The following is a 27,741-nucleotide window of genomic DNA, read 5'->3' as shown; positions in this document are numbered from 1 at the left end:
GGTGGTCACACGTTCAGAAGGAAGAGTTCATACACTTACTCTGCGGGATGTAAAGTTAGAAGATGCTGGAGAAGTCCAACTAGTAGCAAAAGATTTCAAAACGCAAGCCAACCTCTTCGTGAAAGGTAATCACATGGCTTATTTTTTAAAACATGTATAATGCAGAGGTTCATAAATAATGCCAACTCTCAACTATCTGTATAAATAGTAAATACCACAGATCATTAAAATTCACCAAATATCAGAAAGTCTAATTTTACTTTTTGGCTTAACAAAATAGTTCACAGACTACTAAAAAAAAAAAAAGCCAAAATTGGCTAGAATAGGTTTTACTTCCTTTTTCCATCCCCACTGTTTTTACTGCATTTAAAAAACTGCTGGAGGAAGAATTATTATCAATAGGTATCTATCACTCTCTTAACCAAGAGTTGGCTGTTATTTCCTTGATGTTTCATATTCTCTAAAAATGCTTTTCCTCTGTGTATAAAAATAATGATGAAACATCATTATTAGACGAAAACATCTGAGTGGAATCAAAACTTACAAATGAAACTTAAAAACAGAAAAGCCCTCAAGATACAAGAGGAAAATTGAGGAGGTGCTGAAACTCTTGGAGAAGGAAAGGAGAAGTACCTTGGCTAATTAGTATGATTCTTTCAGAACCCCCAGTTGAATTCACTAAACCTCTTGAGGACCAGACGGTCGAAGAGGAAGCCACTGCGGTATTGGAGTGTGAAGTATCCCGAGAAAATGCTAAGGTGAAATGGTTCAAAAATGGGACAGAAATTCTCAAAAGCAAGAAGTATGAAATTGTTGCTGATGGCAGGGTCAGGAAACTTATTATACACGGCTGCACCCCAGAGGATATTAAAACATACACTTGTGATGCTAAGGATTTTAAGACTTCCTGTAACCTGAACGTCGTGCGTAAGTATTCTTCTTACACAGCACTTTTCACTTGCAACTCTTTGATAACAACAACAACAAAAAAACCCCACTTTTTTGCATGCCCTTCTTGGCCTAACCACATTTCTTGGCAACTTACAGTATCGATACTGATGTAACATGATATTTTATGTGTTTAAAAAAAAGAGAGGTCCTTCCACTACATCTGGTCTGAGAAGGGCAGAGTGATCACTTTTTGCTATGCTTCTCACTGAGTAGTGAGAGATGTGCTCTTTGTCTACATGGGGTAAGCCTACTGCAGGAATATCTCAATACAGATGAGGACAAATTGAATTTAAAAAGACAAGAAGGGTGTCATAAAAAAAGAAAAAGGAAAGGAAAGGAAAGCCATTGCCACTTGGAAGGAAAATGAATTTTCAGGTATGAGGAACCACTAGAAAATGATCATGAAATTTCAGTCTGAATAGGAGCACACTGGAGGTCTGCTGTAATATGATAAAGCCCATTCACATAATGCTGTCTCTGAGAATAAGAATGGAAAAGAAGACGGAGAGAAGCCTGTATCCCTTGAGTCCTATAAATGAAGAGAGCACTAATGGTTTTTAGCACTACTTCTTCCTCTGGTGGAAAATAAAACGTCTTTTTTCAGAATGCCACATGCTAGCTCATTTTTTTCATTCATTCATTTGTCCAGCAATAATATTTTAGTGTCTTTATTTTTGTGCAGTATTTGCTATTGGTTTAGTTGCTTCCCATCTGTCAACAGCTCATAGTGGCTTTGATTGTGCTTCCATGCATCTTGGTCTGTTTTATTCTTTCCACTTTGTGGCTGTTCTGCTTTCGCTTATGACAGAATAGCTTCTTGGGTCTCCTTCTTCCCTTTGTTACCTACTTTATCTCTATTCTAAGAAGGCTCAGCAACAATGAGCATATCTTCAAGCCTATTAGCCAGCACTTGTGTCCCAGAATTTCATTGATCAAGAAAGGGCATCTTGGGAAGGACTCACAAGGAACCCTGAAAGAAGGAAGGGCATGTGGGCAGCTCTCCAATCCTATATATCCAACAACTTAATTCTGGAGATAAATGAAACCAGAGATTTTAAAAAAAAAATCACCCTTCCATTCAAAGCATGTTGTTTTGTCACACTAATGGACTTTATACCTGACTTATACGTGACCTCTTTGAAGCTGACACACACCAAAAAAGCTGAATGTATGTGATTTCAATTGCAAGCTCATGTCTCTTAGCCATAGACAAGACTGATCATAGCTTTTCAAGCTGCACTATCATTGAATTCTCCTAATTTCTCAAAGATTATGCTGCCTGCCTTAAATAAGATAACGATTCTTTGCTACTGGTATTTCCTTTGACAATATCAACTTTCAACTCTGGAGAAGTATCAATGAAGATATTTCCTTCAGCTTTCCTTCAGAACTGAGCTGGCGATACTTAGATAGATAGATAGCAAGAATTAGTTGGACATATATTATGCCACATAATTTTATGAAAACGAAGAGATATGTAAAATGCAAAGTATCACAATGGAATGGCAGCTCCAAGTGATTTCCAAATCAGCTGTAGCCTGCTAACATGAAAAAGCCTGCAAAAGCACCACAGTATGTCAGAGTGAATTTCTAGAAACCTCACTGAATTCTGATGACCTTCTCTTACAGCTCCTCATGTGGACTTCTTAAGACCACTCACCGATCTTCAAGTTAAAGAAAAAGAAATGGCTCGGTTTGAGTGTGAAATTTCCCGAGAAAATGCCAAGGTCTGTGATTGTGTGGTTGCCAACTTGTGTTTTCTGATAACCTTGTTTACTTTTGGTCTGACCAAAATGAAAAAAACAAAAAAAAAATGAATCAAACATCTCTGTCGTCATCACTTTACTTTTAGGTTAATGATTATTACTTTAGTGTGAGATACATACTTGATTTAATTGTTCTCTTTTTAGTATTACTATTATTCGTTTGCTATTACTTGAAAAACACTGGCCTTGCAATCAGGAGATTTAGATATTATTAATTTGAACCATATGAAATTGATGTTTTCTTAGGTTAAAAACAATCAAATTAAAAAAACAACAATCAAATATCAGCAATTTCATATGTCTCGACTGAGTACTCCTGGTTGCCATTAACTACCATTGGCGAGTCGACTTTGAGTCCTGGAAAACAAAGGAGTTGGTCTGCATGAAATCCAAGGCCCTCTACGGCTCTAATACATGATCCCATTATTTTTAATAACTGATAATAGTATCACAGCTGCTCACTTAATAATTGAAGCAGTCTGTTCTTGTTTTTTGGGGTTTGGTTATATTTACCACTTTGGTTCTTCTTCATAATGTAAAGTCTTATTGACTGCTTTTAGAAAAGCTTAGGATCATAGTTCCTCTTAAGGACACACATGTGAAGGAACAACAGAACTGATAAAGGTATTTTTTTATCTTAAATATAGGTTCAGTGGTTTAAAGATGGTGCTGAAATTAAAAAGGGCAAAAAATATGACATCATATCTAAGGGAGCAGTCCGCATTCTTGTCATCAACAAATGTCTAGTGGCTGATGAAGCAGAATATTCCTGTGAAGTAAGGACGGCGCGAACTTCCGGCATGCTGACAGTCCTGGGTAAGAATGAAGTCTTTCTTTGCAGGAGTATATGTGTTGGGGAAAAAAAAAATTCCAGTTTAATTCAGTGTTTTTTGTTTTTAATTCTTCTTGCAGAAGAAGAAGCTGTCTTTACAAAAAATCTTACCAACATTGAAGTTAGTGAAACAGACACTGTAAAACTGGTTTGTGAGGTCTCCAAGCCCGGAGCAGAAGTAATTTGGTACAAAGGGGATGAAGAGATCATTGAAACAGGAAGATATGAAACACTTACTGTTGGACGAAAGAGAATCCTGATCATTCAGAATGCTCACCTGGAAGACACTGGCAACTACAACTGCCGACTCCCAAGTTCTCGAACCGATGGCAAAGTCAAAGTTCATGGTATGAAAATTACAGTGAATACTATTGTATTTTAAGAAAACCATACCTGTTGCATGTAAGGTACAAATGCTTAATATTTCAATATCTTGCAACTTTTTCTTTCCAGAACTTGCTGCTGAATTTATCTCAAAGCCTCAAAACGTTGAAATACTTGAAGGAGAAAAGGCTGAATTTGTCTGCTCTCTATCAAAGGAAAGCTTTGCAGTCCAGTGGAAGAGAGATGATAAGACACTTGAATCTGGAGATAAATATGACATAATTGCTGATGGCAAAAAGAGGATCCTAGTTGTGAAAGATGCCACATTACAAGATATGGGCACTTATGTAGTCATGGCTGGGGCCGCCAGAGCAGCGGCTCACTTGACAGTAATTGGTAAGTTTGTTTGTGCTTCTTGGATTTACTTATATTTGCATCTACCACATTAGTACTTCTTCATACTACAAAATCTTGTTGATTGCTTTCAGAAAAACTCAGGATCATAGTTCCTCTGAAGAACACCCGTGTGAAGGAACAACAAGAAGCTGTCTTTAACTGTGAGGTCAATACCGAAGGTGCCAAAGCCAAATGGTTCAGAAATGAAGAAGCCATATTTGATAGTTCAAAATACATTATTCTCCAAAAAGACCTGGTCTACACCCTCAGAATTAGAGGTGCACAATTAGATGATCAAGCCAACTATAATGTGTCCCTGACCAATCACAGAGGTGAAAATGTTAAGAGTGCAGCCAATCTAATTGTAGAAGGTAAGTCACTTATTTGACATTAGAGATTTAAAAAATCAATTTCTATGATGAAAACAATTAAAATCAACACTCTTCTTCTCCTTCCCAACAGAGGAAGACCTTAGGATCACTGAGCCTCTTACAGATATTGAAACAATGGAGAAGAAATCTGTCACATTCTGGTGCAAGGTGAACCGTCTCAATGTAAGACTGAACTGGACCAAAAACGGAGAAGAGGTGGCTTTTGACAACCGTGTTTTATACAGAATTGATAAATATAAGCACTCTCTAATCATTAAAGACTGTGGCTTCCCAGATGAAGGTGAATACATTGTCACTGCTGGACAAGATAAATCTGTTGCTGAACTTCTCATCATAGAAGCCCCTACAGAATTTGTGGAACACTTGGAAGACCAGACAGTCACTGAGTTTGACGATGCTGTCTTCTCCTGCCAGCTCTCCAGAGAGAAAGCAAATGTAAAATGGTACAGAAACGGGAGAGAAATCAAAGAAGGCAAAAAGTACGTGAGAGCTTCTCAGTCTCTATTTCTGTAGCTATATGTACAAGTTTGCCAATTTAGTGGTCATTATGCAAGCTAACCAATAATTCAATCTCTTCTTTTAGATACAAATTTGAAAAAGATGGCAGAATACATAGACTCATTATAAAAGACTGCAGGCTGGATGATGAATGTGAATATGCTTGTGGAGTAGAAGACAGGAGGTCTCGAGCTAGACTCTTTGTGGAAGGTACATATTAAGTGAAAGGACGATTTTTAATTCTCGTACGTTTTTAAATGTTGTTAATCCCAATACAAACATGTTTGTATTTATTTCACATTTTCTTTTCAGAAATCCCTGTTGAGATCATCAGGCCTCCCCAAGACATCCTTGAAGCCCCTGGTACTGATGTTGTCTTTTTAGCTGAGCTCAACAAAGATAAGGTGGAAGTCCAGTGGCTAAAAAACAACATGATTATTGTCCAGGGTGACAAACACCAGATGATGAGTGAAGGAAAGATACACAGGCTACAGGTCTGTGACATTAAGCCCCGTGACCAGGGTGAATACAGATTTATTGCCAAAGACAAAGAAGCCAGAGCTAAGCTTGAACTGGCAGGTAAGTCCCTTTCTTTTATTTTCAAACATCCTTACAATACCACAGATGCTGGGTAGGTTTCAGATTTCACAGTTAATTAATGAGAAAATGTTTGTGAAAGCTTTTTATTCCAATTAAGCCTTGTCCACACGTTAACTATTCTAATTCCTCTTACCACCAAGTGTCCTGACTAAGAGGAAATTGACAGCATTGCTCTTTACATGCGATAACCTTGCACAGCTCCTGGCACATGGCAGCTGTTCGTTAACTCCTAGAATTAACCTATTGCCCTGAGAGTCTTCCCAGCAAACCCAGACCTAGAGACAGGCCCATTCTTTTCTACTTTCCAAATCCCTGTGAGGCCTCTTAGGTCTGTTCCCATCCTGACCCAAGCTTCCAAGACATCCTTAGAGGTTGGCATTTTGAAAGAGCCATTAATGTACCTCTTGTGCATAACAAGTTTATCTGCTTTATCTTGAACTAAGTATGAGGTGCCTATTTTATATAAAAAACAAAAAACCGAAAACATGTTCTGTGCACTATATTCAGGCCTCTGTTATTACTATTGGCAAAGAATGGAGATTTTGTGGTTTCATATCATACTTTGTCCTCTGTTCTTCAGAGTCTGATAATTTGCAAAATAAGCCGTGAGAACTCTAAGTCAGCTAGTGTCCTCTCCTGTGAAGTTACTGTGACATGTAACCAGTATTTGCTAACAAATGCATAGTAAAGAAGCTATGGCATAGCTGGACTATGATAAATAACTCAAAAGCATTCACATATTATTTTTCTCACTAGCCGCACCTAAAATCAAGACAGCTGACCAAGACCTGGTGGTTGATGTTGGCCAGCCTCTGACCATGGTGGTGCCCTATGATGCCTACCCCAAGGCAGAAGCTGAGTGGTTTAAAGAAAATGAACCTCTATCTTCAAAAACTGTTGATACTACAGCTGAACAGACTTCTTTCAGAATTTCAGAAGCCAAGAAAGGAGACAAAGGAAGGTACAAAATTGTGCTTCAGAACAAACACGGAAAAGCAGAAGCATTCATCAATTTACAAGTTATAGGTAAGCCCTTGAGTCACTTGGACTTTATTGGCAAAGCACAACTAAAAGCGTGATAACACACTAAAAAAAAAAAAAATGTATATGTGAATTCCAGATGTTCCTGGGCCAGTACGTAACTTAGAAGTGACAGAAACATTTGATGGTGAAGTGAGCCTCGCTTGGGAAGAACCATTAACTGATGGTGGAAGCAAAATCATAGGTTATGTTGTTGAAAGACGTGACATCAAGAGAAAGACCTGGGTTCTGGCCACTGACCGTGCAGACAGTTGTGAGTTTACTGTCACTAGACTACAAAAAGGAGGAGTTGAGTACCTATTCCGTGTGAGCGCAAGAAACAGAGTCGGCACTGGTGAACCAGTAGAAACTGACAGTCCTGTAGAAGCAAGGAGTAAATATGGTAAGAAGAAGTTTTTAAGTAAATTGTAAACTAGCTTATCTTTGCTTTTATCCCTGAGATAACCTAAAGCCCGTGTTTTCTGGATATCCAGATGTTCCAGGCCCTCCCTTGAATGTAACGATCACTGATGTGAACAGATTTGGTGTCTCACTGACATGGGAACCACCAGAGTATGACGGAGGTGCCGAGATCACAAACTACGTCATTGAATTAAGGGACAAGACTTCTATCAGATGGGAAACTGCCATGACAGTAAGAGCTGAAGACCTGTCTGCAACTGTCACTGACGTGGTGGAAGGACAGGAGTACAGTTTCCGGATTAGGGCCCAAAACCGAATTGGAGTTGGAAAACCAAGTGCGGCCACACCCTTCATCAAAGTTGCTGATCCGATTGGTGAGTCCATCAAAAAAAGGGAAATAAGTAATCCATTTAATCAAGAAATTAAGCTTATCGATTAAAATAAATCAAATTAAACAGAAGTTAATGAAAAGAACATCAGAAAAATTAGAACAAAATTGTAGAAATCCAGACTGGGCCTGCTTGTGTCCAGTGAATACGGGGATGATAGAAATGATTACAGCATTATCTTAATAAGCTGTCACTGAATTAAATGGTATGCTCCAACTCTTTCTTCCAATCCAGAGAGACCAAGTCCTCCTGTGAACCTAAACTCCTCAGATCAGACTCAGTCATCAGTTCAGCTCACATGGGAACCTCCTCTGAAAGATGGAGGAGGCCCAATATTGGGCTATATAATAGAACGATGTGAAGAAGGAAAAGATAATTGGATTCGTTGCAATAAGAAACTTGTCCCCGAACTGACTTACAAGGTAGGGCATGTGTATCTAAAATAAATAGTCGGTAAATGATCATGGACTTAAACGTATATGTATTTTACAAATATTGATTCATAATTTTAGGTTACTGGATTACAAAAAGGAAATAAATATTTATATCGAGTATCTGCAGAAAATGAAGCTGGTGTTTCAGATCCATCTGAAATTCTTGGTCCTCTAACTGCTGATGATGCATTTGGTAAATGGATATTTTATTTTTAGATTTGGGAATAGCACAAAGCTACTTTGGGGTACCAGGGATTTAAATACAGTACTGGAAACTCATTAAGTTTTCTTTTTGGTAGTTGAACCAACCATGGATTTGAGTGCATTTAAAGATGGCCTGGAAGTTATTGTGCCAAATCCTATCAAGATCCTGGTTCCAAGTACAGGCTATCCAAGGCCAACTGCTACCTGGTCTTTTGGAGATAAAGTACTAGAAGCCGGAGACCGTGTGAAAATGAAAACCCTATCTGCCTATGCTGAGCTTATCATTTCTCCAAGTGAACGTCCAGACAAGGGCATTTACACGCTGAAGTTAGAAAATCGTGTGAAAGCAATTTCTGGGGAGATTGATGTCAGTGTAATTGGTAAGGAACGAAGCTTTTGTGATCTGAGGTGATTTGACAGTATTAACAAATACTGGTTCAAGCTATTAATGACTTCTGACTGCATTTTTTTTTTTTCAGCTCGCCCAAGTGCACCCAAAGAACTGAAATTCGGTGAGATAACCCAGGACTCAGTACATTTGACTTGGGAACCACCAGATGATGACGGAGGAAGTCCATTAACCGGATATGTTGTTGAAAAGCGAGAAGTCAGCCGGAAAACATGGACTAAAGTGAGTTTTGAGCAGCAACTACAGAAAAGAGAGTGGGGGAAATCCCGAAACGTCGAGATGCCTTGCGAAGTTTTTATGTTTTTACCTTTACCTTGCTGAAAAAGTACCTACGACTTTTTTAAATGTATTGATGCTAATGCTTCCTGAGGTAGTTCAACCAAGATTTGGTGTAATTGCCTCATTTTGTGAGCCTTACCAGATTTTCAACTAGGTTTATTAAAAAATAAAACAAAACTTACCTACTCAGTTGGTACCTGATAAGTATCCAGTATGCCCTTTTAAGCTATAAGCCATTCTAAGGACACTAAGTACTTAACTCCCTGGTGGTCATACTTCTTCTCACTCCATTAAATTACCTTAGTTGGCCTAATCTGCCATTTTCTCTCCTCAGTTTATACCATTACTGGTTTTTACCTTGATTTATCATATTTCTAATAACCAAGCTGGTAGAAAGAATCAACACCTTATTTGCCGACTTTTTAATGTGTACAAACTATGAAGCAGTTCCACCTTACATTAGGCGTCAAATATTATTATGTCTTACTTTGCAATTTTTTCCTTAATATGAAATCAGCGTAAGAATAATCGTTAGCATTCAAAACAACTTCCATTTGTAACCCTGCTCATGGTAAAAATATTTTGACTTAGGCAGAGTTTTTGGAAAACAGTTTATTAACTGTATTGCTTTGTCCCAGGTTATAGACTCTGTGAGCAACCTAGAATTCACAGTTGCTGATCTTGTTCAAGGAAAAGAATATTTATTTAAAGTCTGTGCTCGTAACAAGTGTGGCCCTGGAGAACCCGCATATGTTGATGAACCTGTAAATATGTCAGCTCCTGCAAGTGAGTACATTCTTGATATTTTCTTACCTAGCCTCTTGTTACCTGTTTTTCCTTTTATTTTTATTTATGTAGGTATTTATTTATTTGGCCGTGCCACGCAGCTTGTGGGCTCTTAGTTCCCCGACCAGGGATCGAACCCATGTCCCCTGCATTGGAAGCACAGAGTCCTAACCACTGGACCACCAGGGAATTCCCACCTGTTTTTGCTTTTAGACCTGGAGTTGAAGTTATGGGGGAAATACACAGGTTGGCAGTATGGAGATTTCATAGATGGCCTATCTAAGACTGACTCTCTCTTTAAAATGCTACAGCGGTACCTGACCCACCAGAGAATATTAAGTGGAGAGATCGAACAGCCAAGAGCATCTTCCTAACATGGGATCCACCTAAACATGATGGTGGTTCACGCATCAAAGGATATATAGTTGAAAAATGTCCACGTGGTTCTGATCGATGGGTCGCTTGTGGAGACCCAGTTGCAGAAACAAAGTAAGTTTTTAAATTATTTGGCACAAAAGTAAATATTTACTCTTACTAAAATGGGCTTTCTTTTGGAAAATCTAAATGTTAAGTTTAGAACTTCCTTGGTGTGCCTGTCTTTTTTTTTTTTTTTTTTTTTTTGCGGTACGCAGGCCTCTCACTGCTGTGGCCTCTCCCGTTGCGGAGCACAGGCTCTGGACGCGCAGGCTCAGTGGCCATGGCCCACGGGCCCAGACGCTCCGCGGCATGTGGGATCCTCCCGGACCGGGGCACAAACCCGTGTCCCCTGCATCAGCAGGCGGACTCTCAACCACTGCGCCACCAGGGAAGCCCCTGCCTGTCTGATTTTTAAAAGTGCTGCTGAACTTACCCTTTAATCAAGGTTTTCATTAGTTAAAATGTTGAAGCAATCCAGAATTAATTTAAAGGATAGTATTATACCAGGGGTATGAATTTTGGAAATATTATGAATACTACACAATGGAACAGATTAAATGCATTAAGTAAAATATCCTATTTTGTTTTCTGACAGAATGGAAGTAACAGGTCTTGAAGAAGGCCAGTGGTATGCCTATCGTGTGAAGGCCTTGAACAGGCTAGGAGCTAGCAAGCCAAGCAAACCCACAGAAGAAATCCAGGCTGTGGACACACAGGGTACTTACTTTTGGTTTTTGCTTTATCAGTCAGACTTTTGACTTTAATTCTACCCAAATTTGGTAACATCGTAAATAATCTTTTCCAATTCAGAGGCTCCAGAAATTTTCCTCGACGTGAAGCTCCTTGCGGGTCTCACTGTAAAAGCGGGAACTAAGATTGAACTTCCTGCCACTGTAACTGGCAAACCTGAACCTAAAGTAACCTGGACAAAGGCTGATATGCTTCTGAAGCAGGACAAAAGAATCACCATTGAAAACGTTCCTAAAAAATCCACAGTGACGATCGTGGATAGTAAGAGAAGTGACAGTGGCACATACATTATCGAGGCCATGAACGTTTGTGGTCGGGCCACCGCTGTGGTAGAAGTGAACGTCTTAGGTAAGGGAGGCTCTCGTTTTAAAAATGGGCAAACTCGTTCCGGCTACTTTTGAAAATAAAACATATTAAACAAATGCTTTTCTCTGAGTGTGTACTGTCATCCACAGATAAACCTGGACCCCCAGCTGCTTTAGACATCATGGAAGTGACCAACGAGTCATGTCTTCTCACATGGAACCCACCACGGGATGATGGCGGATCTAAAATCACAAACTATGTCGTGGAGAGAAGAGCGACCGACAGTGATATGTGGCACAAGCTCTCGTCAACTGTCAAGGATACAAAGTTCAAGGCAACCAAATTAACACCCAATAAAGAATACATCTTCAGAGTTGCTGCAGAAAACATGTACGGTGTTGGTGAGCCAGTTCAGGCCACTCCAATAACAGCCAAATATCAGTTTGGTAAGTTTCTCATTAATCGAGTGGCTAAAAAAAAAAAAAAAAAAAAAAAAGATACTTGTGTCAAAGTTGGATTTAGGTGTCATATTTATATACAGGACATATAACACATATGATTATCCTGTCTATAGATCCACCTGGACCTCCAACTCGCCTAGAACCTTCTGATATCACTAAGGATGCAGTGACCCTCACATGGTGTGAGCCAGATGATGACGGTGGCAGCCCCATCACGGGTTACTGGGTTGAAAGATTAGATCCTGATACTGATAAATGGGTTAGATGCAATAAGATGCCAATAAAGGATACAACATACAGGTACGCCCAAGCTCTCCATTAAGGATGTCAAAAAAGCAGTGTATATAAATTTTCATTCTTTAGCATTCCTTTTGATTATACCTGATTATATATTACTATAAAATTTTAAATTATTTTTACTTATCTTTTCTATTACCACATAATTTCAAAAATGATATAAATTCCATTGAAGGGCACATTTCTTAATTTCTTACCATAAAATATAAACTGTCTGGAAGTTCCAAAGTGTTTGGTCCTCTAGTATATTATGGTAATGATTATTATTATAGATATTATAATTAGATTGGTACATGTGACCAAATCTAAAGTGTGTGACAGTTAAAAGGCAATTTTTAATTTATATTGAAATATTTCAGTTAAATATCCAAACCAGTTTTTCACAATTTAAATAAATTAGCTTCTTCTATGTGAAATAAACAGAGGTTTCGCCTTCTTATCGTGGTATTCAACTCACACTTTGTTCCTAATTCAGAGTGAAAGGTCTTACCAATAAGAAAAAATACAGATTCCGTGTGTTGGCTGAAAATCTTGCTGGACCTGGAAAAGCAAGCAGATCAACTGAGCCAATCTTAATAAAGGATCCCATAGGTATTGTTCATATATTTTCTGTGATTATTTTGAAGCTTATATTAATTCCTTTTGGCAAACCTCAATAATGGTTTCATTTCATTGGCTTGCAGATCCTCCATGGCCCCCTGGAAAACCAACCGTGAAAGATGTAGGCAGAACATCATTAATGCTGAATTGGACAAAGCCAGAACACGATGGAGGGGCAAAGATCGATTCTTACGTCATTGAAATGCTAAAGACTGGAACAGAGGACTGGGTCCGAGTGGCCGAAGGGGTTCCCACCACCGAGCATTTGTTCCCAGGGCTCATGGAAGGGCAAGAATACTCATTCCGAGTTAGAGCTGTGAACAAGGCGGGCGAAAGTGAACCCAGCGAACCCAGTGACTCTGTGCTTTGCCGGGAGAAACTTTGTAAGTCACTCTTAATTATTTCATCCCTGCTATCTAATCTCTTAGTGACTACTAGAAAATTTAGTGAAGACTGAATATTGGACAATAAGAAATTGAATTTTTTTTTCCTTCAGATCCCCCATCACCACCTCGCTGGCTTGAAGTTATCAATATTACAAAAAATACAGCAGACCTAAAGTGGACAGTTCCTGAGAAAGATGGAGGGTCGCCCATCACCAACTACATTGTGGAAAAGAGAGATGTGAGGCGGAAAGGCTGGCAAACAGTGGACACAACTGTCAAGGACACCAAGTGCACAGTGACCCCACTGACCGAGGGTTCTTTATACGTGTTCCGAGTTGCTGCAGAAAATGCCATAGGACAGAGTGACTATTGTGAAGTCGAGGACTCTGTCCTGGCCAAAGACACCTTTAGTATGTTCTCTAACTTCATCTTTGTGACATCATTTGCAGTGGATTGTCACTTTTCTCCCTGGTTTTTCTAACCGCTGAATATTTTGCTTTCAGCCACCCCTGGACCACCCTACGCTCTGACAGTGGTTGATGTGACGAAAGGACATGTTGAGCTGAAGTGGGAACCACCTAAAAATGATGGTGGAAGACCGATACAGAGGTAGAATTTTAATTAACTCATAAAGAAAAATTTACGTTCGGCTGAAAATTCTTTATTCATGCTCACGAAATGCTTTGTTATTTCAATAGATATGTCATTGAGAAGAAAGAAAAGTTAGGTACCCGTTGGGTGAAAGCTGCAAAGACCTCAGGACCTGACTGTAACTTTAAAGTAACTGACGTCATTGAAGGAACAGAGGTCCAGTTTCAGGTTCGGGCAGAGAATGAAGCTGGAGTTGGACACCCAAGCGAACCCACAGAAATCCTGAAAATTGAAGATCCAACAAGTAAGTAGTGTTGATTATACGAAGGATATTGTCTAGAGCTTGATGATGAGACTGTGGATGTGAATGTTTCACTCTCTTTTCAGGTCCTCCTTCACCTCCCCTTGACCTGCATGTGACTGATGCTGGGAGAAAGCACATTGCCATTGCTTGGAAGCCTCCAGAGAAAAATGGTGGAAGTCCTATTATAGGATACCATGTTGAAATGTGTCCAGTAGGCACTGAGAAATGGATGCGGGTTAATTCTCGCCCAATAAAAGACTTGAAATTCAAGGTTGAAGAAGGTGTTGTGCCCGACAAGGAGTATGTTCTGAGAGTGAGAGCCGTCAATGCTGTTGGTGTCAGTGAGCCATCTGAAATCTCCGAAAACGTGGTTGCCAAAGACCCAGACTGTAAGAACAGTTTCTTTTTATAATTAATAAATAAAGTAGGCTTTACTCATGCACTGCATTTTGACACACCCTTTTTTTCCCCTTTTGGATTATCTCTTACAGGCAAGCCAACAATTGATCTGGAGACTCATGACATTGTCGTCATTGAAGGTGAAAAATTAAGCATTCCTGTTCCCTTCAGAGCTGTCCCAGTTCCAACCATTAGCTGGCATAAAGATGGCAAAGAAGTTAAAGCAAGTGATAGATTAACAATGAAGAACGATCACATCTCTGCACACCTTGAAGTTCCCAAGAGTGTCCATGCAGATGCTGGAGTTTACACCATTACCCTGGAGAATAAGCTCGGCTCAGCAACTGCCTCAATCAATGTCAAAGTCATAGGTAATCATTCTTTGATGAAACACCAGACATTCTTCACCTGTTGGGAAAATTGGTTAACTCTGCAATGTTAGTATAAGTGGCTTCATGAGCTGGCCATTTGTAAACTAAGTGTCCTTTCAGATTATTTCTTCCCATATGAGAAGCAAAGCAATTCTGAAGAGATGAAATTGCTATTTAAACTCTGATTACACTCATTTACTTCTGTTGTAATTATTTGCACGTGAAGTACTAATTTAAGTAAAAGATATGGCACACCCAAAGAATGTTTAAATAACCAACATTCATTTACTAATTGTATTTGCATGTTTTCATAGTGTTCTCAACGAGGAGTGGTAACATTTTCTGCCCCCTTCCCCCCCCACACACATGGATGGTGTTTTGAAGTTTGGGGGGCCATTTTTGCTTGGAACAAAGACTAAGGGGGAAGTTACTGACATTTAGTAATTGGGAGCCAAGGATGCAAAATGGCCTGCAATGTCCTACTCAGAGTGTGCCCTTAATATGCTGACTTTTCAGGTTACAATGATAATTGTCAATTTGATTTCTAATAGGACTACCTGGACCATGCAAAGATCTTAAAGCAAGTGATGTGACCAAGAGTTCTTGTAAATTAACCTGGGAACCTCCAGAATATGATGGTGGAAGCCCAATTCTTCATTACGTCCTAGAACGCAGAGAAGCTGGGAGGAGGACGTATATACCAGTCATGTCTGGTGAGAACAAACTGTCTTGGACTGTCAAAGATCTCATACCAAATGGTGAATACTTCTTCCGTGTTAAAGCTGTCAACAAGATTGGTGGAGGCGAATATATTGAACTGAAAAATCCAGTAATTGCTCAAGATCCGAAGCGTAAGTTTGAGCATGAATGTAATAGAGCTAAGAGTTAATATGCATTTTTTTTAAGAAGATGGGTTTCCCTATATTAACAGGTTTTTTCTTGTTCTTCAGAGCCCCCTGATCCACCTGTAGACGTTGAGGTACATAATCCTACAGCTGAGGCAATGACTATTACATGGAAGCCACCTTTGTACGATGGAGGGAGCAAGATAATGGGTTACATCATAGAGAAGATTGCTAAGGGTGAAGAGAGATGGAAGAGATGCAACGAACACCTGGTACCAGTCCTGACCTATACAGCAAAAGGCCTTGAAGAGGGAAAGGAATACCAATTCCGTGTGCGAGCAGAAAATGCTGCTGGTATTGGCGAACCTTCTCGGGCCACTCCTCCAACCAAAGCGGTAGATCCTATTGGTAAGTTGTGTTTAACGGGTTTGCCATTTTCCCATCGTAAAAGAAATGAGAATGAGGTTTTGTCAGATATTTGAATCAGAATTGAACACAATTACTGTTTTTAATCATTGCAGATGCCCCAAAAGTCATTATGAGAACAAGCCTAGAAGTGAGACGAGGTGATGAAATAGCACTCGATGCAATTATTTCTGGGTCACCTTACCCAACTATTACGTGGCTAAAGGATGGAAACGTTATCACACCAGAGGAAATCAGGAAGCGGGTAGCACCCCTGGTTAGGAGGAAGAAGGGTGAAGTTCAAGAAGAAGAAGAACCATTTGTCCTGCCTCTGACACAGCGTTTGAGTATTGACAGTAGTAAAAAAGGAGAATCTCAGCTACGTGTCCGAGATTCTCTCCGACCTGATCATGGCCTGTTTATGATCAAAGCTGAAAATGACCATGGTATTGCAAAAGCTCCTTGTACCGTCAGTGTGCTAGGTAAGTAGGTAAAACTACACTTTCCAATGGAAGAAAGTTAATGTAAGTGTTTTGTGGGCAGTTAATAGAAGTGGGAAATAGCTTCAGCAAGGTATCCTAGGTCCCAATTTTTTCTCCTGGCTATGCAGAAGAAATCAACTGACCTTGTTATTCATTAGCTAATGTGATACAAAGATAGACAGATGTAGAAAAAACAGAGGTTTATGTCACAGAAGCACACTGTGTTTAGAAGCTTAGAAGCACACTAAACATTTACATTTTCCAGTGCTACACAAAATTTTAACCACTTCTGTCTTTCAAAATATCAGATATACCAGGACCACCAATCAACTTTGTATTTGAAGATATTAGAAAGACCTCAGTCATCTGTAAATGGGAACCACCCCTTGATGATGGTGGCAGTGAAATTTTAAACTACACTTTGGAAAAGAAAGACAAGACAAAACCTGACTCAGAATGGATTGTCGTCACTTCAACACTTAGACATTGCAAATATTCAGTGACAAAGTTGATTGAAGGAAAAGAGTACCTCTTCCGCGTCAGAGCTGAAAATAGGTTTGGGCCTGGACCACCATGTGTTTCAAAGCCACTTACAGCTAAAGATCCATTTGGTGAGGATCTTTAGCATTTAAACTTTGCCTTTTTATCATATGTTGGTATATATATTATCACAGCTTGTAAACTTGAATTTTCACGTCATGCTAGGGAATTAATTCAAATATGCCTTTTTAATTTTAATCAGAACCACCTGATGCACCCGATAAGCCCATTGTGGAAGATGTCACCAGTAACAGTATGCTAGTGAAATGGAATGAACCAAAAGATAATGGAAGCCCCATCTTGGGTTACTGGCTTGAAAAACGTGAGGTGAATAGCACACACTGGTCTCGTGTCAACCGAAACCTTCTGAATTCTTTGAAGACCAATGTAGAAGGCCTATTAGAGGGACTCACCTATGTCTTCAGAGTATGTGCCGAAAACGCAGCTGGACCTGGAAAGTTCAGTCCCCCCTCAGATCCCAAAACAGCACGTGATCCAATCTGTAAGTAATTCCTTAAGAAGAAAGTGGGGTATAGCATGGTCACTATAATTAACAGTACTGTTTTATATGCTTGAAAGTTGTTGAGAGTGTAGATCTTAAGTGTTACCAAACGTGGTAATTATGTGAGGGAGTGGTGGTGTTAACTAACGTTATTGTGGCAATCATTTTGCAATATATGCATGTATCAAATCATCACATTGTACACCTTAAACTTACATGCGTCGTATGTTGATAATATCTCAGTCAAGCTGGAAAAAAATCAAACTAAATACTAGCAATGACTGACTATAGACAAATGTTGAGGTTGCAGTGTAAAATTTTAAACATCTGTATTTATAACTTAAAAGCTTCACAAAGCAATAATTACCCATATTACATGCAACACACTGTGGAAAAAAAAAAGTGGGGTCACGTAAGCTACTGTGCATTTTAAAACCATCAGTGAGTTGTTTTTTTTTTAAATAAATATATTTATTTATTTATTGGCTGCATTGGGTCTTCGGTGCTGAGTGCAGGCTTTCTCTAGTTGCGGCGAGCGGGGGCTACTCTTTGTTGCGGTGAGTGGGCTTCTCATTGCGGTGGCTCCTCTTGTTGTGCAGCACAGGGTCTAGGCACACGGGCTTCAGCAGTTATGGCACGTGGGCTCAGTAGTTGTGGCTCGTGGGCTCTAGAGCGCAGGCTCAGTAGTTGTGGCACACAGGCTTAGTTGCTCTGTGGCATGTGGGATCCTCCCAGACCAGGGCTCGAACCCGTGTTCCCTGCATTGGCAGGCAGATTCTTAACCACTGTGCCGCCAGGGAAGTACCCATCAGTGAGTTTTGATTTCTGTGTCTGCATTCATTCTAGCTCCACCTGGGCCACCTGTCCCAAGAGTCAATGACACAAGTTCCACAACTATTGAACTAGCATGGGAACCCCCAGCTTTCAATGGTGGTGGGGAAATTGTTGGCTACTTTGTTGATAAGCAGCTGGTTGGCACAAATGAATGGTCCCGCTGCACAGAGAAGATGATCAAGGCCCGTGAGTACACTGTCAAAGAAATCCGAGAGGGCGCCGATTACAAACTTCGAGTGAGCGCTGTCAACGCTGCAGGTGAAGGACCGCCTGGAGAAACAGAACCCGTTACTGTGGCTGAACCACAAGGTACTTAAATAAGATGATGGATATTTTCCCAGTACGAGATTTTTTTTTTTTTCCATCTTTCTTGGGCTAATGTATGACTGTTCTCTTTCAACAGAGCCTCCAAATGTGGAACTAGATGTTTCTGTCAAGGCTGGAATACAGATCGTGGCTGGGAAGACTCTCAGAATTCCAGCTGTGGTAACTGGTCGTCCAGTGCCAACAAAAGTGTGGACCAAAGAAGAAGGAGAGCTGGATAAAGACCGTGTTGAAATAGAGAACGTTGGAACCAAATCTGAACTAATTATCAAGAATGCATTAAGAAAAGATCATGGCAGATATGTGATTACAGCTACCAATAGCTGTGGTTCTAAATTTGCAGCAGCCCGGGTAGAAGTTTTTGGTAAGGAATATTACATGGATTGCCACAGGATTTTTCCTAAGTGATACTATCTATCTTATTGCATTGATTTTTTTGTTGCCGTTTTATTTTTCAGATGTCCCTGGTCCAGTTCTTGATTTGAAACCCGTTGTAACAAACAGAAAAATGTGTCTGCTTAACTGGTCTGATCCAGCAGATGATGGAGGAAGTGATATCACGGGCTTTATTATTGAAAGAAAGGATGCTAAGATGCATACTTGGAGACAACCAATAGAGACTGAGAGATCTAAATGTGACATCACAGGTCTCCTTGAGGGACAAGAATATATGTACCGTGTGATTGCCAAGAACAAGTTTGGCTGTGGCCCTCCTGTTGAAATAGGACCAATTCTTGCAGTTGACCCACTAGGTAAAAAAGAAGGTTTTCATTGTGTATATAAAGTAAATACTGATTGCTTCTAGTTATGTCACTTATGTATAGAGCTTTATGGCTTCAAACTCCCAACAATCTCAAGATCTATAGCTGGAATAATGAGAAAGTAATGAGAAAGGTAAACTAAATAACTACCAGCAACTTTATACCATGTTTACAATAATTTCAATGTAATTTTTGCACAAAACTGGGCATAGTTTTGCGTGCTGAAGAACCTGAATCACTGGAGCTTAGCATAACCTAAAAATAGTTTAGAAATATTACATCTTAGTAAGAAAATACACTGGAGTAATTAATTTAATAGTCCAGTAGTCAAAGAGAGTTCATTGTTTTTGAAAGATTACAGGACAGAAAACTGCCTTAGCGTAAATGCTTTAGTCTTCCTTTAGCCCCTCAAGTAGTCCCCAGACTGGAAGGATGAGGGAGCACACCAAAACCAGAAAGAGCCACCAAAGAATGGAAACCCAACCAAAGGAGATCTCCTTGACCAGTATAAACAAACAGGAAGCCCTAATATTGCACACGCTTGGTAATGCATGCTGACATCCCATCCTAGAAAGCCAAGTCTTTGAGGATGCCCCGTTCCCCAAGAGACAGAGGAGTTATTCCTCCTCCTCCTCCACCACCACCACCACCACCACCCAAAAACAGGAACAAAATTACCTCCTCACTGTAACAGCTCATCTCAAAATGTCTACTACAGCTCAGGTTGTGCCAGAAAGAACAGAACAGGGTTGGACTTCTACCACTAAGCTCTGCTTCTGGTTGCGATAACAGTCAAGAGTGGATTGGGTCTAGTTTCACCATGCAAAGCTTATTCTTTCTATCTTGTCCTTCAGGACACAAAACTACAGCAGCATTACATAAATTCTCTTTCCACCCCCTGTTAAACCCACACTTGAGGCAACATGGTCCAAAGTGTGTTCAGTAGACATATCCATTTTCTGTTAATAAGAAAGGAACACTTGCTCTCAGCTGGTCACTCAAAGCAAAACTTCACAGACAGCCCTCCTAGGTCATTAAAATTAGAAGCTTTCCCACTGACAGAGGTAAAATATCTAAAATGCTAAATATAAAAAAGCATACATGCACCTCAATTTTTAATCAATAATCTTGACTATAGAGTTTACTAAGAAAAATTCTGACTATATGAACGCCTATAATTCTGTTAACTGAGATATTCTGAGGATTTTAAAGACAGATGCAACAATATGCTGAACAGAAACCTATTTTTCACATAATTAATCCGAATTGAAATGTGATTTCTTACATGAATACTTATTTCATTCTTGTCATTTCAACCTGCCTCTGGTTAAAGGTCCTCCAACGTCTCCCGAGAGGCTTACATATACGGAAAGGACCAAGTCCACTATCAACCTTGACTGGAAAGAGCCCCGCAGTAATGGTGGCTGCCCCATCCAAGGCTATATCATTGAAAAACGGCGTCATGACAAACCTGACTTTGAAAGAGTTAACAAGCGACTCTGCCCAACCACATCTCTTCTGGTTGAAGATCTTGATGAACACCAAATGTATGAGTTCCGTGTCAAGGCCGTCAACGAAATTGGTGAAAGCGAACCATCCCTGCCTCTTAATGTGGTCATACAAGATGATGAAGGTGTTGAATCTGAACATAATAATCATTTTAATGCACTTTATCTCATAGGTTGAGCAAACATCCTTATGACTTTGCTATTTTTTCCCCCTTTCCCTTCTCTTTGCAGTGCCTCCAACTATTAAGTTGCGCCTGTCTGTTCGAGGAGACACCATCAAAGTTAAGGCGGGAGAGCCTGTTAACATCCCTGCAGATGTGACAGGCCTTCCAATGCCTAAAATTGAGTGGTCCAAGAATGAAACTGTGATTGAAAAACCCACCGATGCACTTAAGATAACCAAGGAAGAAGTATCCCGAAGTGAGGCAAAGACTGAGCTTAGCATTCCCAAAGCAACCCGGGAGGACAAAGGCACTTACACGGTGACTGCCTCTAATCGCCTTGGCTCAGTGTTCCGAAATGTCCATGTCGAAGTATTCGGTAAGTGACACGCTTTCTTATAAAAAAAAGAAATCCAGTGTCTAAGAATTTGCTTCTCAATCTCCTCCTTTGGTTCCTTTTCAGATCGTCCATCCCCACCAAGAAATCTTGCTGTTGTTGACATTAAAGCTGAATCTTGCCACTTAACGTGGGATGCCCCTCTAGACAATGGTGGGGGTGAAATCACCCATTATGTCATTGACAAACGCGATGCAAGCAGGAAGAAAGCTGAATGGGAAGAAGTCACCAACACTGCTGTAGAGAGGAGATATGGGGTAAACTCTTCTAAGTATTTTCTTATGCACACTTAAAGGACATAACCCTGAATTAACATCATTCTAGCATGACCTTGGAATTTAATGATTAAACTCAAAACCACACACAAAAAGCTTAAGTATAGTTTTTAGCATCTTGCACATAAAGCCACTTAGTAAATACTGTGATATACAGATCCTCTTTTACTTGAGAGAGCCACTATTAGGTGCAATAAATTTACACATTCTCATTTTAAATGACTTTCTCCATGTTTGAGTGGAGAAACTCAGATAACTGAGTTTATAGAAGTATTTCTTTTTACAGTCTTCCCTACCAAAATAACTGGAATTTTAAAACAAGTGAAAATCAATGTAAGTATATTGTTTTTAAGAAATTATTGTTCATCTGATTTCTAGCTCTGGAAACTTATCCCCAATGGTCAGTATGAGTTCCGAGTTAGGGCAGTGAATAAATATGGAACCAGCGATGAATGCAAATCAGATAAAGTGGTCATTCAAGATCCTTATCGCACTCCTGGACCTCCGGGAAAGCCAACAGTCTTGGAGCGCACCAAAGGGTCGATGCTAGTGAGCTGGACTCCTCCTCTGGACAACGGCGGCTCTCCAATTACTGGCTACTGGCTGGAGAAGAGAGAAGAGGGAGGTGCCTACTGGTCACGTGTTAGCCGAGCACCGATAACCAAAGTGGGATTGAAAGGCGTGGAATTTAATGTTCCCCGTTTGATTGAAGGTGTTAAATACCAGTTCAGAGCAATGGCAATAAATGCTGCAGGAGTTGGCTCTCCCAGTGAACCATCAGACCTAGCTGTTGCAGGAGATCCCATATGTAAGTATGCTTCCATTTCTGGAATTTATCAAGGGCAAAGCCACTAGATGGATAGCTCTGCTCTTAAATTTCTTGTGTATTTCTATGCCAAATTATTTCACTTATTAAAAAGTTTCATACTTACATAGACTATCAGAAGTATATGTGTATGTGTGTATACATATATACACATACTATGCACACATATCTAATATGTACATATACATGTATATGCATACACATACATACAAAAACTCATACAGTGTTTAAACACTTAGATTAAATCTAGTATTGTATGAGGAATCACAATAATAAAGACCCTGGACTATAAGCTCCTCTCTGCTCCCATACCTTAAATAAACCTCTCTCTCATTAATTAGCTACTGTGGAAATTATCTCCCTCACTAAACAGTCAGACCCTCCAGTAGGAGTTCAACAAAAGCAAAAGTTGTTAAATTTTCAATAGTATATATTGAATAAAGATATAAGATCTTCAAGCACAGTCTGTGAGGTCAAATAAAAGAAAAAAACAATTCTGAAAGATCTATGAGCAGATCGGCTCAAAAATTAAAATACCATGGCCTTAATGATTAACTTCATTTGCTATATAAATGGATTTTCTATGGGAAAAAAAATTCAGCTATTTGTTCAAAAGACTTAAAATAATCTAAGTTCTATACAGAGCATACATAAAAAATGAATTAGTCATTCATCCTGCAAGCTGGTAGTAAACATATGCTATGTGCAAAGAGCTGTCCTAGGCACTGGAGAGGAAAGAGCTATGGTTAAAAAGATGAATGGAGTAAAAGAATTTCCATAATCGTAAAGCACTGTCAGAAATGTGATGGATTGTCACCCGATGAGGGACAGGGTCAATGGCTACAGTAATGGGCTTAAGATTAGTTTGTGTTCAAAGGTTTACCAGCTAATGATGAAATCATTTTTTAATTTTAATTTTATGGTAGGTTCAATTAAAATAAGCTTTTAGTAGAGAATACTGCAGAATCTCTTCAAAGGGACCTCAAAAGTAAAATAGCTTTTCACCGATTGTGTGTAAATAGAGTATTTCTCTATCTAGAGCTAGTCAGTAATCTTTCTACTCCCAGTTAGTTGTTTGCTTTCTTTGTTTTAGCATTAATGCTAAATGAAAATAGATTTTCTTATATTTCTCTTCTCTAGAAGGTAATTTATTCCTTTGGCATTCCTATTTTAATATTTTAATAGATTAAAAATAAGATATGATCAGGTATAGTAAAACATTCTTATAGTATATAAATCTATCATCCCACCAGCTTCAAAATCTGACTTTTTTTAATTTATTTTTTTATTAGATCCACCTGGGCCACCTTCTCGCCCAGAGGTCAAAGATAAAACAAAGTCAAGCATCTCACTAGCATGGAAACCTCCAGCCAAAGACGGTGGCAGTCCGATCAAAGGATACATTGTAGAAATGCAAGAAGAAGGTACTACTGACTGGAAAAGCGTAAACGAACCAGACAAACTTCTAACTACCTGTGAATGTGTGGTGCCGAATTTGAAAGAGCTCAGGAAGTACAGATTCCGAGTGAAAGCTGTCAATGAAGCTGGTGAATCTGAACCAAGTGATACAACTGGAGAGATCCCTGCCACTGATATTCAAGGTACTAGTCCTTAATCCATTTATGTATTCATCTTTTGATCTTATTATGAAATTGATTCATTTGTTGAAGACACGTCAATTACGATTTTGAAAAAGGTGAGCTAAATCCTGTTATATTATCCATGGTATTACAGAGGTACCAGAAATTTTCATTGACATTGGAGCACAAGACTGTCTGGTATGTCAAGCTGGCACACAGATTAGGATTCCTGCTGTCATCAAGGGACGACCGACACCAAAATCATCTTGGGAATTTGATGGAAAGGCAAAGAAGGCAATGAAGGTAAGAAAATTATAATTCTCTGCATCTCCCATTGACTCACTCTAAGGAATATTTACACTATAACTGACTATCTTCTTTTCTAATAGGATGGGGTTCATGACATACCTGAAGATGCACAGGTAAAAAAAAAACAAAAAACTGAAATGATTCAGAATCGGATTGACTTCAATACTACTATGATTTCATTCAGTGTATGACTGCTGTTTTCTTTGTACAGCTGGAGACTGCTGAAAACTCATCCGTAATTATTATTCCGGAATGTAAACGATCCCATTCAGGCAAATACAGCATCACAGCCAAGAACAAAGCAGGACAAAAGACTGCAAATTGCAGAGTTAAAGTCATGGGTAAGAAAGACTTTAGAAGTTATTATGGAATAAGAACAAATTATTTAAAACAAGGCACCACTGTTTATATTGTGATTTGCATCCAACAGACGTACCAGGGCCACCCAAAGATCTGAAAGTCAGTGACATCACAAGGGGTAGTTGCAGGCTTACATGGAAGATGCCGGATGATGATGGAGGAGACAGGATCAAAGGCTATGTTATTGAGAAGAGGACTATTGATGGAAAAGCTTGGACTAAAGTCAATCCAAACTGTGGAAGCACTTCATTTGTAGTTCCTGACCTCATCTCTGAACAGCAATACTTCTTCCGCGTGCGGGCACAAAACCGTTTTGGTATTGGTGCTCCCGTGGAAACCATTCAGAGGACCACTGCCAGAGATCCAATATGTAAGTTTTTAAGTCTAAGATTAAAGTAGCTTCCTAAGCTTGAAATATATTGTTATAAATAATGATTAATACTTTCTTTAACTATTTTTAAAGATCCTCCTGATCCCCCTATTAAACTCAAGATTGGCCTCATAACAAAGAACACAGTACACCTGTCATGGAAACCCCCAAAGAATGATGGGGGCTCCCCGGTCACCCACTATATTGTTGAGTGCCTTGCGTGGGATCCTACTGGGACAAAGAAAGAAGCATGGAAACAGTGCAATAAGCGTGATGTGGAAGAACTGGAGTTTACGGTGGAAGACCTGGTAGAGGGTGGGGAATATGAATTCAGAGTCAAAGCTGTCAATGCCGCAGGAGTCAGCAAACCTTCAGCCACTGTTGGCCCCGTGACTGTCAAAGACCAGACATGTAAGTACCAATGCGTTATCTATCAGAGAATGTCCTCTTCGTGAATGCCTTCCTAGATACTCAAGAACAGTCCAAAATAAAGAGATGTCTCTGTACGTCAGAAGCTACCATGGGTTCAGTCTGGACGTGGGCCCATTACCCAATCACTCATGCCCTCAACTTGCACAGAATTATCATATTTCCATACATATTACCTTTCCCTTACTGAAAGGAGATACTGTTTGGAATTTCCTTACTCTAATTTTTCTCCATGGCAGGCTGTTTTACTTACCAGAAGTTAAAACAGTTCCTCTGCATGCTCCTCAAAAAGGGCAGAAAGTAACCAATTATTTGCTTAGCAACTGCTGAGACCCATTTATCTTCACAATCGAGTTTCTTTTTCTTAAGTAGAAACTTATATACCATCACAGCCATGAATAATCTGGGAACAGCATCAAAGGAAATGAGACTGAATGTCCTTGGCAAAGGTTATGTGGTTTTATTAAAACTACATGACTTTCTCTATTTGAGAAAAAGATATATCTACTTTAAGAGATAAAATATCCACACAAATATGGTAATAATTCTTCCTCTCATTATTGTTACCATCATTACTGCTGTGTATTTGTTAGTTCTCTCTTCTAAATATAGGAAAGCTGTAGTCACTACTCCCTGTGCATATTCTTATACTAAATTCATGAAAAATGGAAAATTGCTTTGCCTCTATTAGCAGTTAGTTATATTTCTTAACAGGGGAATTCATCTCAGAACGAACAAAGTAGGTCCCCTCATTAACTCTGCATAAATATTAGGGAATATCAGGAAAGAACTCCCAAGTCTAAGATACTATAGTTTCACTTCTCTCTGCCCTTTTTCAATATCTACAATCATAATGATGCCAGGTAAGAGAGAGACAGTAGGTGATACATAGCCACATGTAGATCAATAGAGGATGATGACCACATATGCCTGTTCCCTAAACTGGTATAAATTAACTGAAGACAGATCTGTTCTTTATGTCAGGTAGGGCTATAAAGCCTGCTTATAGTAGATCAAATAACTTTATCATCACTGTGAATTCTACTTTCGATCCTTTAGTGTTTTTTTATGTTCCTAATGACAACTTTTTTTTTTTTAATAATCTAGGCCCACCTTCAATTGAGCTAAAAGAATTCATGGAGGTTGAAGAAGGAACTGATGTTAGCATCGTGGCCAAAATTAAAGGTGTGCCATTCCCGACACTAATCTGGCTTAAAGCTCCTCCAAGGAAGCCTGATAACAAAGAACCTGTTGTCTACGACACCCATGTCAACAAACTGGTGATGGATGATACCTGCACTCTAGTGATTCCACAGTCTCGCAGGAGTGACACTGGCTTATATACCATCACAGCTGTGAATAATCTGGGAACAGCATCAAAGGAAATGAGGCTGAATGTCCTTGGTAAAGATTACATGGTTTTATTAAAACTACGATTTTCTGTCCATAAATGTAATATCTGTCTTTAAGATCATTCTCCTAATAAAGTTTTCTTTTTTTAAATCATTTTAGGTCGCCCTGGCCCTCCAGTGGGACCAATAAAGTTCGAATCTATTTCAGCAGATCAAATGACACTATCTTGGCTTCCACCTAAAGATGATGGTGGGTCTAAGATTACAAACTACGTAATTGAGAAAAGAGAAGCTAACAGGAAGACATGGGTGCGTGTCTCTAGCGAACCTAAAGAGTGCACATACACAATTCCAAAATTGCTAGAAGACCATGAATATGTATTCCGAATCATGGCCCAGAATAAATATGGCATTGGGGAACCTCTTGACAGTGAACCAGAAACAGCAAGAAACCTCTTCTGTAAGTAGGACATGTTTCACATTCAAAGTCATTCTTATTTGTGTTTTTCAAAATTTCTTATAAATCACTGTGATTTTTGTCACAGCTGTCCCTGGAGCACCAGATAAACCAACAGTTAGCAGTGTGACTCGAAACTACATGACTGTCAACTGGGAAGAGCCAGAATACGATGGAGGCTCTCCTGTTACAGGATACTGGCTAGAAATGAAAGACACCACTTCAAAGAGATGGAAGAGAGTTAACCGAGATCCTATCAAAGCCATGACTTTGGGTGTTTCTTATAAGGTGACTGGTCTTATTGAAGGTTCTGATTATCAATTCCGGGTATACGCAATCAATGCTGCTGGTGTGGGTCCAGCAAGTCTGCCATCAGACCCAGTGACTGCTAGAGATCCCACTGGTAAGCCTTAAAACCATTCTTCCCCCCACCCCACCA

The 27,741-nt window shown here is 39.5% G+C and overlaps 1 protein-coding gene across 1 annotated transcript in view; it reads left to right on the top strand.

The window, feature by feature from the left end:
- Positions 1–27,741, top strand: part of TTN (titin) — a 285,745-nt gene that overhangs the window by 185,515 nt on the left and 72,489 nt on the right. The window contains exons 191-241 of the mRNA XM_065880462.1: positions 2–125; positions 661–927; positions 2,581–2,678; positions 3,365–3,533; positions 3,630–3,896; positions 4,003–4,269; positions 4,362–4,640; positions 4,732–5,140; positions 5,245–5,369; positions 5,472–5,738; positions 6,516–6,785; positions 6,880–7,182; positions 7,274–7,576; positions 7,826–8,013; positions 8,104–8,218; positions 8,325–8,609; positions 8,709–8,860; positions 9,556–9,703; positions 10,015–10,192; positions 10,716–10,837; positions 10,931–11,218; positions 11,326–11,622; positions 11,751–11,937; positions 12,410–12,525; positions 12,618–12,917; positions 13,031–13,330; positions 13,424–13,529; positions 13,619–13,815; positions 13,899–14,204; positions 14,307–14,585; positions 15,137–15,436; positions 15,536–15,838; positions 15,952–16,317; positions 16,626–16,928; positions 17,060–17,359; positions 18,206–18,502; positions 18,597–18,881; positions 18,976–19,269; positions 20,612–20,911; positions 21,018–21,326; positions 21,411–21,601; positions 21,998–22,427; positions 23,738–24,046; positions 24,180–24,328; positions 24,415–24,447; positions 24,546–24,675; positions 24,765–25,064; positions 25,158–25,475; positions 26,601–26,897; positions 27,006–27,305; positions 27,391–27,705. Coding sequence (XP_065736534.1) covers positions 2–125; positions 661–927; positions 2,581–2,678; positions 3,365–3,533; positions 3,630–3,896; positions 4,003–4,269; positions 4,362–4,640; positions 4,732–5,140; positions 5,245–5,369; positions 5,472–5,738; positions 6,516–6,785; positions 6,880–7,182; positions 7,274–7,576; positions 7,826–8,013; positions 8,104–8,218; positions 8,325–8,609; positions 8,709–8,860; positions 9,556–9,703; positions 10,015–10,192; positions 10,716–10,837; positions 10,931–11,218; positions 11,326–11,622; positions 11,751–11,937; positions 12,410–12,525; positions 12,618–12,917; positions 13,031–13,330; positions 13,424–13,529; positions 13,619–13,815; positions 13,899–14,204; positions 14,307–14,585; positions 15,137–15,436; positions 15,536–15,838; positions 15,952–16,317; positions 16,626–16,928; positions 17,060–17,359; positions 18,206–18,502; positions 18,597–18,881; positions 18,976–19,269; positions 20,612–20,911; positions 21,018–21,326; positions 21,411–21,601; positions 21,998–22,427; positions 23,738–24,046; positions 24,180–24,328; positions 24,415–24,447; positions 24,546–24,675; positions 24,765–25,064; positions 25,158–25,475; positions 26,601–26,897; positions 27,006–27,305; positions 27,391–27,705 — 12,541 coding nt within the window. The remainder of the gene's footprint in view (position 1; positions 126–660; positions 928–2,580; positions 2,679–3,364; positions 3,534–3,629; positions 3,897–4,002; positions 4,270–4,361; positions 4,641–4,731; positions 5,141–5,244; positions 5,370–5,471; positions 5,739–6,515; positions 6,786–6,879; positions 7,183–7,273; positions 7,577–7,825; positions 8,014–8,103; positions 8,219–8,324; positions 8,610–8,708; positions 8,861–9,555; positions 9,704–10,014; positions 10,193–10,715; positions 10,838–10,930; positions 11,219–11,325; positions 11,623–11,750; positions 11,938–12,409; positions 12,526–12,617; positions 12,918–13,030; positions 13,331–13,423; positions 13,530–13,618; positions 13,816–13,898; positions 14,205–14,306; positions 14,586–15,136; positions 15,437–15,535; positions 15,839–15,951; positions 16,318–16,625; positions 16,929–17,059; positions 17,360–18,205; positions 18,503–18,596; positions 18,882–18,975; positions 19,270–20,611; positions 20,912–21,017; positions 21,327–21,410; positions 21,602–21,997; positions 22,428–23,737; positions 24,047–24,179; positions 24,329–24,414; positions 24,448–24,545; positions 24,676–24,764; positions 25,065–25,157; positions 25,476–26,600; positions 26,898–27,005; positions 27,306–27,390; positions 27,706–27,741) is intronic.

Source organism: Phocoena phocoena, chromosome 7 (assembly GCF_963924675.1).
Source record: "Phocoena phocoena chromosome 7, mPhoPho1.1, whole genome shotgun sequence".
Lineage (NCBI taxonomy): Eukaryota > Metazoa > Chordata > Mammalia > Artiodactyla > Phocoenidae > Phocoena > Phocoena phocoena.
The sequence above is the reverse complement of the archived record's forward strand: the minus strand, read 5'-3'. Positions and strand labels throughout refer to the sequence as shown.